At 44.4% G+C, this 17057-nt stretch overlaps 1 protein-coding gene across 1 annotated transcript in view; it reads left to right on the plus strand.

The window, feature by feature from the left end:
• Window positions 1-332: 332 nt before the first annotated feature.
• The window catches only part of IL5RA (interleukin 5 receptor subunit alpha), a gene marked incomplete at both ends in the record, with an annotated part of 29865 nt that continues 13140 nt past the window's right edge, over window positions 333-17057 (plus strand). Inside the window, 7 exons of the mRNA XM_081246640.1 lie at window positions 333-405; window positions 1926-2071; window positions 3294-3432; window positions 4111-4264; window positions 4339-4526; window positions 6820-6965; window positions 10522-10660. Coding sequence (XP_081102766.1) covers window positions 333-405; window positions 1926-2071; window positions 3294-3432; window positions 4111-4264; window positions 4339-4526; window positions 6820-6965; window positions 10522-10660 — 985 coding nt within the window. The remainder of the gene's footprint in view (window positions 406-1925; window positions 2072-3293; window positions 3433-4110; window positions 4265-4338; window positions 4527-6819; window positions 6966-10521; window positions 10661-17057) is intronic.

The following is a 17057-nucleotide window of genomic DNA, read 5'->3' on the forward strand; positions in this document are numbered from 1 at the left end:
AACTCTAGTTCATCCTTTAGGACTCAATTCAGAAGTCCCTTTGCTCCTACTGTGCCCCATAAACATCTTTATGGGAGCAGCTTTTCGACTGGAATTACAATTATCGAGTTACACTTCCTTCTGCCGCTCAGATTACGGATCCACACTGGCAAGACAAAGTCCAAGATTTTTTCATATTGGTATTTCTAACACGTAACAGAAAGTTCATAAATGTTCGTTAAATGGCAAAATGACTACATTTTTCTTTAGAAGGGAGCTGCCAGTTTTTCTTTAAAATGGTAACAGGTGGCAATTTGGATTTTTGTCTCTGTTTTCTGTAGGATTTGATCATCATGGCACCTGCATCACTGATTCTTTTGGGGGCCACAGTGATACTGCAAGTAGACTTACTTCCTGATAAAAAATGTAAGCACCGTCTATTAAATTCAATAATATTTTTTTGAGAAAAAGTACATTACAAAAAGGATAGCATTATTTTCTCCTAAATAATAATTAATTAGGAAATTATGATTTTTTTAAAGGGGATGGAACATTTATTCTTATCAGAATACAAACTCTTTAAACATGCTCTATTATAAGAAAGCAGAGTCAGCTGAAATGCACATTTTATGCTGCAGTTTACCCACACTTCATATTCCAAGTGTGGGTAAATGGGCACTCAGAACAAAGCTGCAGCTGATGGCCGTATTTGGAACGTCTTTCCAGGCAAGGGAACGGTTCCAAGTCCTCACAACCAAAGAATAAGAAGCTTCCAGTAGGTTTGCTTCAGAAACTTGTTGATCAATGGGTTTAAGAAAAAAAGACCTGCCACATGGTTCCCCCATCAGCCCTGTCCAAGAGACCTTGCTATGACCATGACAATGCTCTGTATCTGCACTGTCCAGTGATAAGTGACTATCGAGCACTTGAAATATGGCTCATGCAATGAAGACAATGAACATTTGATCTTATTTAAATAAAACAGCCACATGTGGCCAGTGGCTACCATAACGGGCAGTGCAGTACAGACAGAGCCTCAGAATACTGTATGTGGCAGGTGTGGAAGCAGAGTCAGGGAAGGCTACTGAATATTAAAGGTCAGTGGAAACATCCTCACATGTCGTAAATTAATCAAAGGAGGTTTCATAATTGTACAATATTGTAATTTTAGCAAAAATTATTTAGTTGTATAAACATATGCCCAAGAAAAAAGATAATGACTGTATCACGTTAATGTCACTCTCGGTGACAGAAGTGTGGGTAAATTTTTCTTTTCTTTTTTGATCATTTGTGCTTTCCAAGGTTTCTAAAAAGAACAGGCACTGATTTTGTAATTTAAATGAAACCTTTTATTTTGTGAAAGCTTTTATTTTCAAGGCAACATTAGAGAGTGGTTCATTAATGGGGGGAATAGAACACTAAATGCCTATTTGAGTAATTTTGCTCACGAGTTTTTTTGACCTTGAATCATAATAAGAAATAAATCCTTTTAACATCATGAACCAGTACATATGCAAATATGTGAGTACACTTATAATAGAAACAAGAGGTTCATGAAACAGTACTTCTTATATATTTGATGCACCTGGTATTTTCTATTCTATTTTCTTCCATGTCATTAAACACATTGCTACCCACAAACTAATACATTATTACAGTCCATTAATGGATAATGACCCTTTGAAAATTATGCTTGTATTCGGTAATGATATAGTAAAATATTCAGATTTCAATAAAATACCTGTAGATGTTACAGGTAAATACCTGGGCAAAGTAAAAAGAAAATGAGCTAAAAACATTTCTAAGGAAACTCTTCCCAAGATTATTTCAGTGTTATACATTCTGATAGCCATAATAAAATACTATACTACACAAAAAAATACTTAACAACTTTAAAATGCTATGTATAATTAAACATTGCGTGGCTTTTTTCTTTTGATCTACAGTTTTACTTCTCCCACCTGTCAATTTCACCATTAAAGCTATCAATTTAGCTCAAGTTCTTTTACGTTGGGAACCAAATACTGATCAAGAACAAAGAAATGTCCAGCTAGGGTATCACGTGAAAATAAATGCTCCACAAGAAGAAGATGTAAGTGTTTATTCTGATGGCAATCCTTATTTAAGTTTTAACTTTGACTGCATTTTCCTTATCAAAGAAATTTTAACTAAAAAAAAAGAAAACCACTAAAGGGCTTTTTGTTATATTCCCAGTAGAGCAATGTCTCCATTGAAATGACTGAGAACTAGTGCCACATCTGCATTAAACAGCAGCTCAGAACATTTTAACTTTGGGACAATTCTTCCACTTAAAAATCAAGTTTAGGGGCTTCCCTGGTGGCGCAGTGGTTGGGAGTCCGCCTGCCGATGCAGGGGACACGGGTTCGTGCCCCGGTCCAGGAGGATCCCACGTGCCGCGGAATGGCTGGGCCCGTGAGCCATGGCCGCTGGGCCTGCACGTCTGGAGCCTGTGCTCCGCAGCGGGAGAGGCCACAACCGTGAGAGGCCCGCATAACACACACACACACACACACACACACACACACACACACACACAAAATCAAGTTTAGTAACTTCTGAGGTACAATGGTTCAGATATTGGTTTTATATAATTTCCTCTAAAATAGTCACAAGAACAGAAGAGAAAAGCTGAAAAGAAGAGGAGGGCAGGGTACCTAATCGAAGAGGCCAAGTTCAAATCCCAGTTCGGCCATTTCCTGCCTTTAGAATCGTGGACCAGTCACTTAATTTCTCAGAGCCCCAACTTCACTGCAGGCATATATTAAAGCATCAGGTACCTAGTAGATGCTCAATAAAATTAAACAAATTAAATTCCAGTCAATATGGAATTCTAGAGAATTTTCCGTCAAAAGTTACCGCTGGTAAGGAGACTGGAACTAGAGATAGTAGTCAAAGGAAACTGGAGCCTTCATTGTAACATTTTGTTTGTTTTTATAAGAAGCATTTATTCAGGTATCCTTGAAGAATTAATTTTTATATTTTTATTATGTATTTTTGAAACATGTACACATCTCGAATTGGTTAATTTATTTATTCATTTTTAAAACCACTTTATTTTGATATAACTGACCTGTATTTTAAAAGCTGCACCTATTTAATGTCTACAACTTGATGAGTTTAGGGATAAGGACATAACCTTGAAACAGTGGGTTTAATTTTTTCTAGCAAAACAATTTCATTGCATCGTGTTTACGTGCCATTTTAAAAATGGAAGAAAACGCCTAGTTGATTAAAATAGTTCTCTCAAGGCCACTTCCCCTTTGCATATTGTGACTTGTGGGTCTTATTTTTAGTACGAAACCAGGAACACTGAGAGCAGACGCACAACCATCCTTCATAAAGGCTTTTCAGCAAGTGTGCAGACGGTCCCGTGGAACGACCACTCCCTCCAGCCAAGCAGCTGGGTTTCCGCGGAGCTTAGAGCCCCACCAGGTAAGGCAGCCCTCTAAGAGCCCAGTTTTATATTTCAGGCTTTGTAAACACAGGAAAGTCAGAAAACACCACCTCAGTTTTCTCTTCTTTTGTCAGTCACCAGTTCCTGCCCGGTATCCTTTTACCTCATCAACATCCTCACCAAGACCATGATCACTTCTCAGCGTCATAACCCAGCCAACTCTGTCTGGCCGGTCCCTGTCAGCATTGTGGATATTTCTCCTCCCCAGCTCAAAAGACAGAGGGTCATAAACTAAATCTGGGCCAATCAGGTCTCTAATAATTGGGTTCCAGGACATCTTTCCAACCACCCCCTACGTGATTCCTGCGGTCTTCTCAGATGGATTTACAGCCATGACTCCTACACACTAGCACAGTCCTGCCTTGGAGCCCTCGCTTTCCTGGGCTCACCTGACTGCTTTTCTGAATCCTTCCTATACTTCAGAGCCCAAATCAAATCATACCTGCTCTGTGAAGCCCTTTTTGATGTCCCCAATCACTACCCTTTCTAAACAAACAATCAGAAGCTGTCATGGCAATGTCTTGTTCTTTTTTTTAAAATTTTTATTGGAGGATAGTTTATTTATATGGTTGTGTTACTTTCCGGTGTACAGCAAAGTGAATCAGTTATACATAAACATACATCCACTCTTTTTAAAAACATTTTTGACCATCTAGGGTCTCCTGGAACCTCAATTGTGAATTTAACTTGCACCACGAACACGAAGGCAAATAATCACACACACTTACGGCCGTACCAAGTTTCTCTTCACTGCACCTGGCTTGTTGGCAAGGATGCCCCTGAGGATACGCAGTATTTTCTCTACTATAGGTTAGTATCTGTTTTCACTTTCATGAGTGGGTTGTTTCCTCCAGCCTTAAAAACTTATGAGTGTTCCAATTCAGGTATGGCTCTTGGACTGAAGAATGCCAAGAATACAGCAAAGACACCTTGCAGAGAAATATCGCCTGCTGGTTTCCCAGGACTTTTATCAATAGCAAAGGGCGCGACTCGCTTGCAGTGTATGTTAACGGCTCGAGCGAGGAAGCTGCGATCAAGCCTTTCGATGAGCTCTTTGCCCTTCACGCCATTGGTAAGATGGGCTTGACTCAAAGCCAAAATAACCGAGTCGCAGAATCTCAGCACTCGGAGGGGTTATAAGGATCACCTTGTTTAGCTACTTGTCTGATGCTGTGACCATCTGCCCGCTGCTTAAGAACCTCAGTGTCAAGGTTTCTCAGCCTCCGCGCTCCTGATGTATTTGGCGAAAGAACTCCGTGTGTGGCCTGTCCTGTGCCTTACCAGGTGTTCAGTAGCAGCCCTGGTCTCCACCTACTAGATGCCAGTAGCACCTCCTCCCCCGCAAGTTGTGACAATAAAAATGTCCCCTAGGGGATAAAATCTCCCCTCGTTGAGAATCACTGCTCCAGGGAAAGTAAACTCACTGCTGGAAGAACCCCATATCATCTCTCAGCAGCTCTGGCTGGTTTAGTAACATTTCTGCCCATGGGTCCTGTGATGGGCTGGTGCCACCCCCAAATAGGTCTGATTCTTTTCCCCACAAGATGGTCCCTCAGCTATCCAAAGGCAGCCAGGTTTCCCATCCTGAGATCTCTCTTCCCCGGGCTACCGGCCCCCAGTTCTCATGCATTCCTCTTATGATCCTCTACCCTTCTGGACTTTCTCCTCTGGGTGTTCTTGAGTTAGAGTGTCCCCCTTACGATGTAGTTCTCAGATCTAAGCCTATTATTTAAGCCTTCACTTGCTCAGTTCTCAAAACTGAAGACCTTCTCTTTCATCCTAGATACTTGTTTTAATGCAGCTCATCAGGAGCCTCTCACATAACATTTCTGGTTCTGAACGTTCAAGGTTTCAGTGGTGGCCTCTGCTTAGTAGAGTGGGCTGTGGAGCCAGGCTGCCTGGACTTGGGCCCTGGCTCCTCCACTGACTTGCTGAGTGACCTTAGACAAGCTGGTCATTTCTCTGGGCCTCAATCTTTTTATCTGAAATATGGGGAGAAATCAATACTTCCTACAAGGTCTTTGTGACAATTAAGTATGTTAATAATTATAAAGTGCTTAGAAGAGTGCCTGGCCTAAGTATCCAATAAATATGCAAAATGTTATTATTTAAAGGACATGGTTTGGCATGTGACACCTATATCTGTTTCTATCATCTGTATGTGTATCAAACAGAGTATAACTTTGTTTAAAGAATCACAGCACTTGCTAAAGAGGTTATATAATTCTCTTCGATAGAGTATTACTTAGATGACCTAAAAATATCACTTTCATAAAAATAGGTAACAAAAAATGCTGAGGGGGACCTGAGAAACAATGATATTAAGATGCCAATGGACACAGCCTGGGACAGACCATGGGCATTTTCTTGTGTGATAGTCATTTTATTGAGACCAATCTCTCAGATTACTAAAAGAAATAAATGTGTTTTGTTTTTTTTTTGCGCGTTACGCGGGCCTCCCACTGTTGTGGCCTCTCCCGTTGTGGAGCACAGGCTCCGGACGCACAGGCTCAGTGGCCATGGCTCACGGGACCAGCCGTCCACGGCATGTGGGATCTTCCCGGACCGGGGCACGAACCCGTGTCCCCTGCATCGGCAGGCGGACTCTCAACCACTGCGCCACCAGGGAAGCCCAATAAATGCTCTTTTGATGAAAAATTTTTTGGCTTAGGGGATGGTAGCCTCTGGAGCCAGTGGGCCCCATTCTTAGCTCGTCCCTATGACTCAGTAACTGTGAGATCTAAGTCACATAACTTAAGACAAGGCCACTCACTTAGAGATAATTTCTATCCACAACAGGTGGCCATAAAACAATCATGTGAGATCTCGGGGGAAAGAACTGTGGAGTTATATGCAAAGGGAAGTTTAGCCTAATCCGTCCTTCTTCTGTAAGAGAAAACTAAATCCTCACAACAAACCAAAACAAGATACACAAAACAAAATGAAGTATAAACTGAGGCCCAGGAAGAGGAAATAATCAGTCCAGCCACACACCTGCTTCATAGAGCAGGGCTTAGTGGAGGCTCCAGGGCATTCTCTCCAGGATCAGGTTTGCCCTCAGATCGGTCCAACTGGAGAAGTAAAAATGGATGGTGGGTTGGGTCTTGCAGTAAGCTGAAGGAAAAGGCACTTAACCATTCGATGCCCTTTGAAGTAGGAATCCTTGAGGTTTACGGGAGAGATCTCTCCTTTAGCACCACAAGACGGGAGTCAGATATGAGTCGCTGGAGTCCTGTGGCTTGCAGGTTCGTAGATTAAATCCTGGTTACAGTACTCGACAAGACACAGCTTAGAGATGCCTTGAGAAATGTGGGTGGATTAGATTTATCAATGGTGATCACCGACCTCTCGGTTCTTTAACCTAGATAGAGTAAATCCTCCAGCAAACGTCACAGCAGAGATTGAAGGAACCTGTCTCTCTATCCAATGGGAGAAACCAGTTTCTGCTTTTCCAGTCCATTGCTTTGATTACGAAGTGAAAATTTACAACACAAGGAAGGGGTATTTTCAGGTAATGCTTCAGCTCATTCTGATATTCGATGATAGATTTCTTTTAGAGACATTTAAAAAATTATTGTCAGTGACTGCGCTGGTTACACCTTGGAACTAGCAAGGTCAAAGGTAATCTAATCTCCATCTACCTGGGTTTTATGAAAATAAATCAAACCTTACTGGCTTTTTGTCTTGAAAGGATCTATTACTTTTGGTTGAAAATAATGCAACGGGTCAGATAAAAGTTCATTAGCACCACTGTTGGTGAAATGGTGCAGCTGCTATGGAAAGCAGTAAGGGGATTTCTTAAAACTTAAAAATAGAATTATCACATGACCCAACCTTTCTACTTCTGGGTACATATCCAAACGAATTGAAAGCAGGGTCTCAAAGATCTTTGTCCATCCGTGTTCACAGCAGCATTATTCACAATAGCCAGAAGAAGGAAGCAACCCAAGTGTCCATCGACAGAGGAATGGATAAACAAAATGTGGTCTATCCATACAATGCAATATTGTTAGCCTTAAAAAGGAAGACAATCCTGACATGTACTGTATCATAGATGGACCTTGAGAACATTATGCTAAGTGAAATAAGCGAGTCACTAAAAGACAAATATTGTACGAATCCACTTATATGAGGTACCTAGAGCAGTCAAATTCATCACAACAATGGTGAGACAATGGTGCTTTGGGGGGCGGGGGTGAGGGGTGAATGGGGAGTTTTTGTTTAACGAGTAGTTTCAGTTTTGCAAGATGAAAAGAGTGCTGGAGATGGGCTGCACAATGTGAATGTACTTTACTACTGAACTGTGCACTTAAAAATGGTTAAGTTAGTAACTTTTGTGTTATGTGCATTTTACCACAACTTAAAAAAAAAAACTGCCTCCTTAGCCTTAATGGACAAAAAGTTCAAGGGGAAAGGAACTGAATGAAAGTCAATATTTACTGAGCATCAACTATGCATTATGCTTTATTATCCTCACAGTTACTCTATTATGTAATGATCATTCTCATTTTACAGGAAAGTGAGGCACAGAGAGATTAAGTAAGTTGCCTAAAGTCACAAAGCAAGAATAGAAGAGAAGTCAGGATTCAAACTTCTGCCTTACAAATTCAATTCAATTCAATTCAATTCAATTCGGGTTAATAAATATTTACGAGCTGGCTTCTCTGTGGGATATACAGAGATAAATAGGTACTGTTTCTGCTATCAAGGGGCCTGGTCTACTGGATGCACTCACTCAGCCTCAGAGCTGCCTGACCATCGTTAATGTCAACGTGGATACAAAGGAGGGAGTGGACAAAGCAAGGTGCCAGGGCCTCCACCCAGGGGAGGGGAATTGAACGGAATCTTGAAGGAGGAATAGAAACTTGCTTAGTGGGAGAAGCAGAGATGGATTTTTTTTAGCCAGCACTTCCCCATGTATTTAAGCACACATGGCGAAAGACTGGCTTTCTTTTTAAAATTTCTAATCCACCCTACATTGGTACTTCTGTAAAATACAATAAAAATGATTTGCTAGAAAAATCACATATAGCCAAAGACAAGCCCAGTGATTCTGGGTGTGGATGCCACGGCAATGCCAGGTTGCTATGAAAGCTCCCAAATTGTTGTCTCCATTTCTATATTTATCTCCTCAAGGATCAGCAATAAACAGCTCCTGACTCACACCAGTCCTCCAACCACACCTGGAGTGGCAGGGGTTCTAGGCCGAAGGAGCAACCCCACAGCATGAGTGAGCATGGTTCCTTCAGCCCAGCGGCAGTAATGTAGTCAGCCTGGACATAAGGCCAACGCTGGAATCGTAACTCTAGCTCTTACACTGGGACTTCTCCCAGAATGACTCTAAGATTTTGTTTAAAAAAAGAAATGGTTTCTCTTTTTAAAACCATGGTCATAGACAATGGAAACCACTAAAGTGTTTAGCTTGATAGAAAAATGTGAACACATCTGCAGAATCGCAGAATTAATTTGGTAGCAGCATGAAAGCTGGGTATGGACGGAGAGGGGACATGTGGACATAGAATACCAGTTTCATGGCTACTGCAATGCTCCAAGCAAAAAATGATGAGACCTAAAATGGCAGTGGTTTTGGAGCAGGGACGAAGAAGGGAGAAACACATCCAGGAGTATGTAAGATACAGGCGGCCAGGGACACATCTCGGGTTTGGGGTATTAGCTGCATGGTGGGGACACTGACCAGTAGAGAGAATATAAAAGAAGGGTTGGGCTTCCCTGGTGGCGCAGTGGTTGAGAGTCCGCCTGCCGATGCAGGGGACACGGGTTCGTGCCCCGTTCCGGGAAGATCCCACATGCCGCGGAGCGGCTGGGCCCATGAGCCATGGCCGCTGAGCCTGTGCATCCGGAGCCTGTGCTCCGCAACGGGAGAGGCCACAACAGTGAGAGGCCCGTGTACCGCAAAAAAAAAAAAAAAAAAAAAAAAAAAAGAAGGGTTTGATTGTGAGAAAACAGCTTCATTTCAACACTAGACAATGTTAGCCTGTGTTGCCTACAGCAAACTGGCATTTACTGAGTGCTTATTATTAGGTTGAACTGCCCAAAATGGCTGTTTTTGCAGGTCAAAAATGGGCTGGTGAATATTATCAGTTTTCATACGATACAACCCAATATATCTTTAAACTTGGGCTTTACAAAGTTAATTCCATTTAATTCAATAATCCATTAGGTGGTATGGTTCCTAGTTTACAGATGAGAAAACTGAGGCTCAGAGAGGTCAAGGAAATTACCCTGCAGTTAGATGGAGGTAGACCTGGGATTCAAACCCCCTTCTTCCTAGATTCAAGGTCCTTGCTCTTTCTGCTTCCTTATGCCCCCTCCACCCCTTGCTCCTTGCCCCTTGGCTTGGGGTGAGACACTGTATGAGGGATCAGCGAACTTTCACTGTAAAAGGCCAGGTAGTAGGTATTGTAGGCTTTGCAGATCATACCGTTTTTGTCACAATTACTCAGCTCTGCCATCAATACAAGCAAATAGGCGTAACTGCATTCCAGTAACTGTGTTTGTGGACACTGAAATTTCAATTTCATGTACTTTTCATGAGTCACAAAATATTATTCTTTTTATATTTTTCAAACACTGAAAAATATATGTCATTCTTAGCTTGCAGTCCCTACAAAAACAGGTAGCAGGCCACATTGGCCATAGACTGTAGTTTGCTGGATCCTGTTGAATATGATGGAAGCCATGTGATATTGTGAGTTAGGTGATTAGAGAATATCCAGGGACAAGATGAGAGAGGTTATGCATTCTGCTATGTGCCACTCCAGTCTTTCAGTCTGGAAATATCAGTTGGACCCGGATGGATCATCTAGATCTTACAGTTGCCTGTTTTATTTATTTTGGTTACTACACAGCTTTCCCCCCAAGGGTGACTGCCAACACCTCCATAGTGAAGCGGTCTAGAATAAACTAATCGATGTGAGTCTTACTGATTTTAAACGGGTCACTGAATACTGAGTCACATTACTTACATACCACCTCCCATCCTGATGACTGCCATAATTTAAATTGCATGTCCAGGGATTCTTACAATGCTATTTTTTCCCATTTAGACAGAAAAAATAACGACCAATACATTCATCTCCGTAATTGATGGTATTTCTCAGTATTCCATTCAAGTGAGAGCAGCAGTGAGCTCTGTGTGCAGAGCGGTGGGACCCTCCAGCGAGTGGAGTCGGCCTATTTATGTGGGTGAGTATCTCGTGTTTATTTTAAAGCAAGTGACCTTACTTGTGGTTATAACAGATCCTCCTGTAAAGTGTACCTTCACTTGTGAGTCTTGAAATGCTTTCATGTCCCTACTAGGCCTCATCCTCTGTCAGTCTGCTGCCTTTTTTTTTTTTTTTTTTGTGGTACGTGGGCCTCTCTCTCACTGTGTGGCCTCTCCCGTTGCGGAGCACAGGCTCCGGACGTGCAGGCTCAGCGGCCATGGCTCACGGGCCCAGCCGCTCCGCGGCATGTGGGATCTTCCCGAACCGGGGCACGAACCCGCGTCTGCTGCATCGGCAGGCAGACTCTCAACCACTGCGCCACCAGGGAAGCCCCTGCTGCCTTTTTAACCAGAGGTGGATTTACCATGAGGCCAATGAAGCTCCAGTGTTCCAGCTTCTCATTAGCAAGAGCCCTTCCAAAGTCTAGTACTTTTTTTTTTCCCAGATTATCTGGTTCTACTTCTATTCAGTTTTTCCAAATTAATTTTTTTGTTTTGAAATAACTGTAGGTTCATATTCAGTCATAAGGAATAATGTCAAGAGCTCATGTAGCCTTTACTCAGTTTCTCTCAAGAGTAACTTCTTGCAAAACTGTAATATAATATGGCAACCCAACAAGTGGCATTGCTACAACCCACTGATCTTATTCAGATTTCATCGATTTCGTATCTACTCATTTGTGTGTGTACTAGTTCTATGCAATTTTATCGCATGTGCAGGTTCATGTATATGTCACCACAAGGGTCCTTCCTTTTGCCCCTTTTTAAGCACTTTCATTTCTCTCTCCTCTCCTCCATTCCTAACCCCTGTCGACTACTAATCTGGTCTCCATTTCTATAATTTTGCTATACCTAATTCTGAATTTATACTTTTGTTTCATTTCATAAAGAAGATTCCAAAACTGAATAAGCTCAGGGCCCACAAAATCTGGATCCAGCCCTGGGCCCTCAGCATAACAGACCTAGAGGATCCAAAGGACTGGGCATCACCTGGGCTCCTGCATTGGTTCTGCAGCTGTTTTTGTTTATGATTAAACTGACTAGCTTACTTGGCAAATAATATGATCATTGTATCTGTCTGTGGGATTGGAGAAGGGTGATGATTGATGGTGGCTCTGAATGAAAGGGCAAATTTCCATTCTCCTTTTATGTCAGATGGCACTTCCATAACCTGGAGAGGTGGCCTTGTACCATGATGCTAGAAACATGTACACCCTGTGTTTGCTATTATCTGTGTATCTTGGCCAGTTAAAAAACAACTAGTGTATCTCATGTATGTGCCACAGACATGCAGCCTGGGGAAGCAGACGTATGTGGCTAACTGCTGCATAAGAGCTACAAGGACACAAAGAGGGAGGAAAAATTCTGGAGTCTTCCATAGAAAGCTCAGGTTTAATGCCAGCCTTAGCACGTACTGACTACATACCCTTGAACAAACCACTTCTCTCTGCCCATCCGTGGATTCCCAGGACTAAGGAGATAATTAATATCCACCTCTCCTGTCTCACAGGTTATTGTGAAATACAAACAACAATGACAGCCGATAACATTTATTGCTGACTATCCTCCAAGCCCTGTGCTAAGTGCTTCACATGCTCTAGCTTCACTAATCCTATCCACCAAACTGTTCTGCAGATGAGAAAACAGGTTTCGAAAGTTTAGACAGTTTGCTTAACTCCGCATGGCCAGTGAGTGGCAGGGAAGGAATTCAAACCCAAGTTGACTGACGCCAGCACCAGAGACCTTAGCTCTATGGCATGGGGGCCGGGATGCTGCAAGCTGCACAGAGCTGAACAAATTAAAGATGTATTTAAGGGATCCTGGTAGCTAACTTTGTGGTTATGGCTGGTCAAGCATGTGAATATCACTCTCTCTCATCCTACAAGGTAGTTAACGCTCCACTGAAGGGTGTACCTAAGGAGAGATTTCTTTCGGCACATGCTAGGATTTTCTATCATTTCATTCATTCACTTAGGCTAATGGGTGTCTCTGCAGGACATTCCTGGGCAGAGACCCATGGGCCCATGTGGATGTAAGTCAGACCAGACGCATAGCAGGGAGATTTCCAAGGGAGCCTGAGAAAGACAAGGAAAGACCCAAGAAATGGAGCTGGGTTCTGAGTCTGCAAGGGGACTGGTCTCACTGAGTCGCTGAGTTTCCAAAGGGGAAAGGAGCCCCTAGAGCTGTGTGACACGACCAGCACAGCCTTATGGCACGGCTGCCACATCTCCGCACTGGGACTCAGAGGACCAGCATGAGCCTTGCTGGGAGAGGAAACCGAAAGGACAAAAGGAACTGAGAACCGGCCAACTGCACCTACTTCATGTTTCTGCCAAAGCCAGTCTTTCCCCCTCCCCACTGCATCCTCCCCAGGTCCAGGCCCCAACCTGACGAAACAGACCCACCGCACGCAGGCACCCCTTCCACACCGCTTTATCTGCACAGACGGAATCCACTCTACGCCCCGAGAGGGGGACCAGCAGAAGAAACGTAAATCCGTCTCAGGGAATTTTCAACAAGGCTATGAATTTCTTCAAATGCCTGTGATAGAAGCTTAATTTTCATGACCTGCATTTGGTGGATTTTTTTTTTTTTAATGCTGTTATTCCCCAAAGGCCGAAAACTCATTGGCCCCCAATTATTGACATTTCGGAGTGTCTTCCCAACATCACTGCACATACAGTTTCAGAGTTTTTTTTAAATTTCTTTTAAAATTCTGTTTGAGGACCTCAAACTAACTTGGAGGCCAAGGTGGGAACCTTGGTTATGGAGCCAGTTCTGATTTTTTAGTGTTTGGGTTCTGAGTTCTCATCAGTGTTGTCTGCTGAGAGTTTAGAACCTAGAGAGCAGAAGAAAGCGAGAGGCAAATCAGGAGATCTAGTTTTTGGTCGTGGCTTGGCCAGTGCCTCGCTCCGACTGAAGTTAGAGATGCGGAGATAGTATTTCATGAGCCCAGTAATCAGAGACTGCTTCCACAGCTGTGTTGAGAGGGAGTCTCAAGTTACATCTAGGTCATCCAAAGGCGTGGTCCCCTGTTGTTACCCCTACAGGGGACAGAGTGGTGACCAGCGTGGCAGGGTTTGGCTGCCCCCGACCTAGTCAGTCACCTCTAACCCCTCTGGGTCTCAGTTTCCTCACCTGTAACACGAGAGTCTCCTCACTTGTAAGTTCTTCCCTGCTCTGCCTTTCATGTTCTCTTACCCCCATCAACCGCCAACAAAAGTGCTGAGAGAGAGATCGTAACCTGTGCTGAGTTTATTTTAAGCTTGTTTTTAATTTATTTTTCACTCTCCACTTTAGAGCTGCCGCCCCATGATTATTTTCTAAATAACAGCTTCCTAGCTTGGAACCGGGCTCATTATCGTTTGCCCTCAGGTGTGCCTCACTGCCATCACCCACGGCAAATCCCATTTCATTTGCTGCTGGCCTGGTCATGAAGATGAGCTGATTAATATTACCACGCGCCTTATAAATCCATCCTTTCTGGAATTGACTTCCCTGCTCACTTTAGGATCATCAGTGAATTTAATCAATGCAGGTTCTCCACTGTCATCAGGATGATTAATAAACATCACAGGAAGCTCGGGCTCCTCTGGGACATTCCACATGGCTCTTCCTTGCCCGGGGAGGATGCAGCAATAATAATGCTCCGCTTGCAGCCTACCAGGCAGTGTTCCCGCTCCATTCATTTCCTCTAGACATCCTTCCTCCACTCCTACCTTGTCTTAAAAATGGCACCCTGGAGCCCTCCCCTTCCACTTTCACACCAAGGCCCGACACACATCACCTCTTTGTTAGACATTATTAAGTCCACCTCCTTTGAGGGAAATGGAGGCCCAGAGATATTAAGTAATTCAGTAGTTATCAAACAGCCAAGAAGTGGCTATTAATGGATAATATTCTCAAATAGGTGACATAGGAGTCAATTAGCAAATTGGAATAGATTCAATTTACTAATTAACCCATCATCACCCAGGGTTATTGAATCAAGAGAGAGACACCAGATGAGTAAGTTTTTTGACTGATGAAAAGGGAGGGCGGAGGAGACAGGACTGCTGTCCTGCTCCGGCTGGCAAGGTCCCTGGACAGTCAAGAGGCACAGGGGCAGCCGTCAGGGGTCCAGCCAGCCACAGTGTACTCCTCACCTGCCCTGGAACTCTGCCCTCCTGTGCTGGGATTTCCACAACATGGAATACTTCCTTTTTTTTCCTCAGATGGAAGGAGCAGTTTCATCTTATCAGCCCTCATTCTCAGCTGCCCGTCCTCAGCTGGCCTCTCTGCCTTATCTGAAGGGCTAACTTTCCACTTTCCACACTTCTTCCTCCTTTTGCAACTTTCTTAACTTCCGGACTCTTCTGTTCCCTTGTTATCTGGGCCATCTCCTGTTTACCAAAACCTGGTGTCTCCTGAGTGGTTTCTGGTCTGAGTGAAGACATTCCTTTTCTCAAGCCCATCATCTTCTCTTCTCTTCTCTCTCCCCTCCCGGAAGCTCAAATATCATGCAGGAAACAAGCAATAATGAAAACAAAGTTTCCTACAATAATGCCCTTCCCCGTGGACAAGAGCGTTACACATGCGTCCACCCAGCCGTGTTGCTGGTCAGGCTCAGTGGCTGAGTCCTGCGTATCAGTGACGGGTCTCCCGGGTCTCCCCCCACCCCCTACCGGCACAGGCCCTGCCCATCAAACAAACAATTGGGTTTTGCCCTGACATCACTGAAGGCCGTATCTGAAGGCCAGGATCTATTCGATGATGGTACCAGGTACCAATTAAAATGTATTTACAAAAAAAAATATTGCTTTAGGCTTGAGATGTATAGCACTTACACCCCGGGGAGTAGGGGAAAGTTCACCGCTTTTCTCAGATGGTTCAGCTGTGCGGTCAAGGTCAACACGGGCGGCGGCTTTTCCTTTCGGGGCATCTTCCTCGAGACCTGTTACTCACAGGAAATCCTGGCCGTGGCTTTCTGTCACAGTTTGTTTGTTGTGTGTGTGTTTAGGGTGGGGAGAGCCTTACAGTCACATCACACATTCTAGAATCGGTAAGGACTTCATGAAAAGAGTTGGAAGCAGAAAATCAGGGAGGGAAGTAAGAACCGGGGCTGGGATGGAAGCAAGGCTCCCACAGGGAAACTCTCGTGCCTTTTTCCTCGGACTTGACATTCATGGGCTGTGAATGAGTGAGGAAACCCGGCACACCGGCCCCAGGGCACCTGGAATCAAAACCTGGAGGGCTTGGTGTCACCTTCGAGGTCCTCCAGCCCACCTCCTACATTTTACCCTTTGCCGGCTCCACCCTCTGACTCCGCGCCTGTGCTCTTTTTTCTTTTCCTTTCGCCACCAACTTTCTTTCTACTTCCTCACACTATCGTGAAAAAGCGAGAAAACCAGGAAGGAGACAGGTGAAGGGGAAACACTGCAGAGGGCTCAGATCCACTTTCCCTGGGTCTTCCAAATGAATTCTGCAAATTCAAAAGCTTCTGTGAAGAAATGGCCGGCTTCTGGCTCATTAGTGACAAAAACTGATTGAGGAATAAAAAGTTGACCCAGTCAGTAACCTGAAAAACCCACTTGGCTTCCCTGAGGGTGATATAACTTGTGACGATGCTGGGTTTTCTTTGTAAATGGGGGGTTTCGGGTTGGTAAATGTGGTGGCCGCTTTGATCCACTGTTTCCTTTTCCTCAGGCTCCTGTGGTTTCCAGGCTGGTAGCCCCACGCCTGGCAGCCCTACCGCTTACTCGTTCCCAACAGGGGAGCAGGACCACTTCAGCCCCGTGGCCTGGGGGAGGGCCAGCAGGGAGCCTTCAACTTCTGTCCCCAAATGTCGGGAGCAGGGAGCTCCCCTGTGCTTTCAGGCCCGGCCGCCTGGAGGTGTGGTGTCCACACCAGACTGCCACGCGTGACCTCGGCCTCGAGATGGGCCCGCCAGATGATGGGAGGAAGGTGGGACTCCCCTCTTGGGGCAGGCACTGTGCTTGGCGTGTTCACCTATGTTATCTTATGTATCTTCACAAACACAGGATTTTCCTAATTTACAGATGAGCAAAGACACGCACAGGGGTTAAGGAACTACCCCAAGTGACAGAGCTAGGAAGTGATGGGCCCGGACGTAGAACACAGCCACAGGACTGGGTCCACGTCACGCTCTTTCTGTAGTGCTTGTCACCCCGTGGGTGACAGTGCCAGCCAGGGAGACAGAGGCAGGAGGATTGGCTGTGGAGACTGGCGGCAGTGAAAGGGTTGCCGTGCCAGCTCATGAGCTGGTCAGCCTCCATGGAGCCCAAGCAATGGGGACATTTTCATTGACCTCTTCAGGCTACTCTGGTCTAAATACCCCCTTAGGAGGTGTCCACAGCGTTCATGTTAATACAAACCTCC

The sequence above is a fragment of the Mesoplodon bidens genome (assembly GCF_964165515.1).
Source record: "Mesoplodon bidens genome assembly, chromosome: 10".
NCBI classification, from domain to species: Eukaryota; Metazoa; Chordata; class Mammalia; order Artiodactyla; family Ziphiidae; genus Mesoplodon; species Mesoplodon bidens.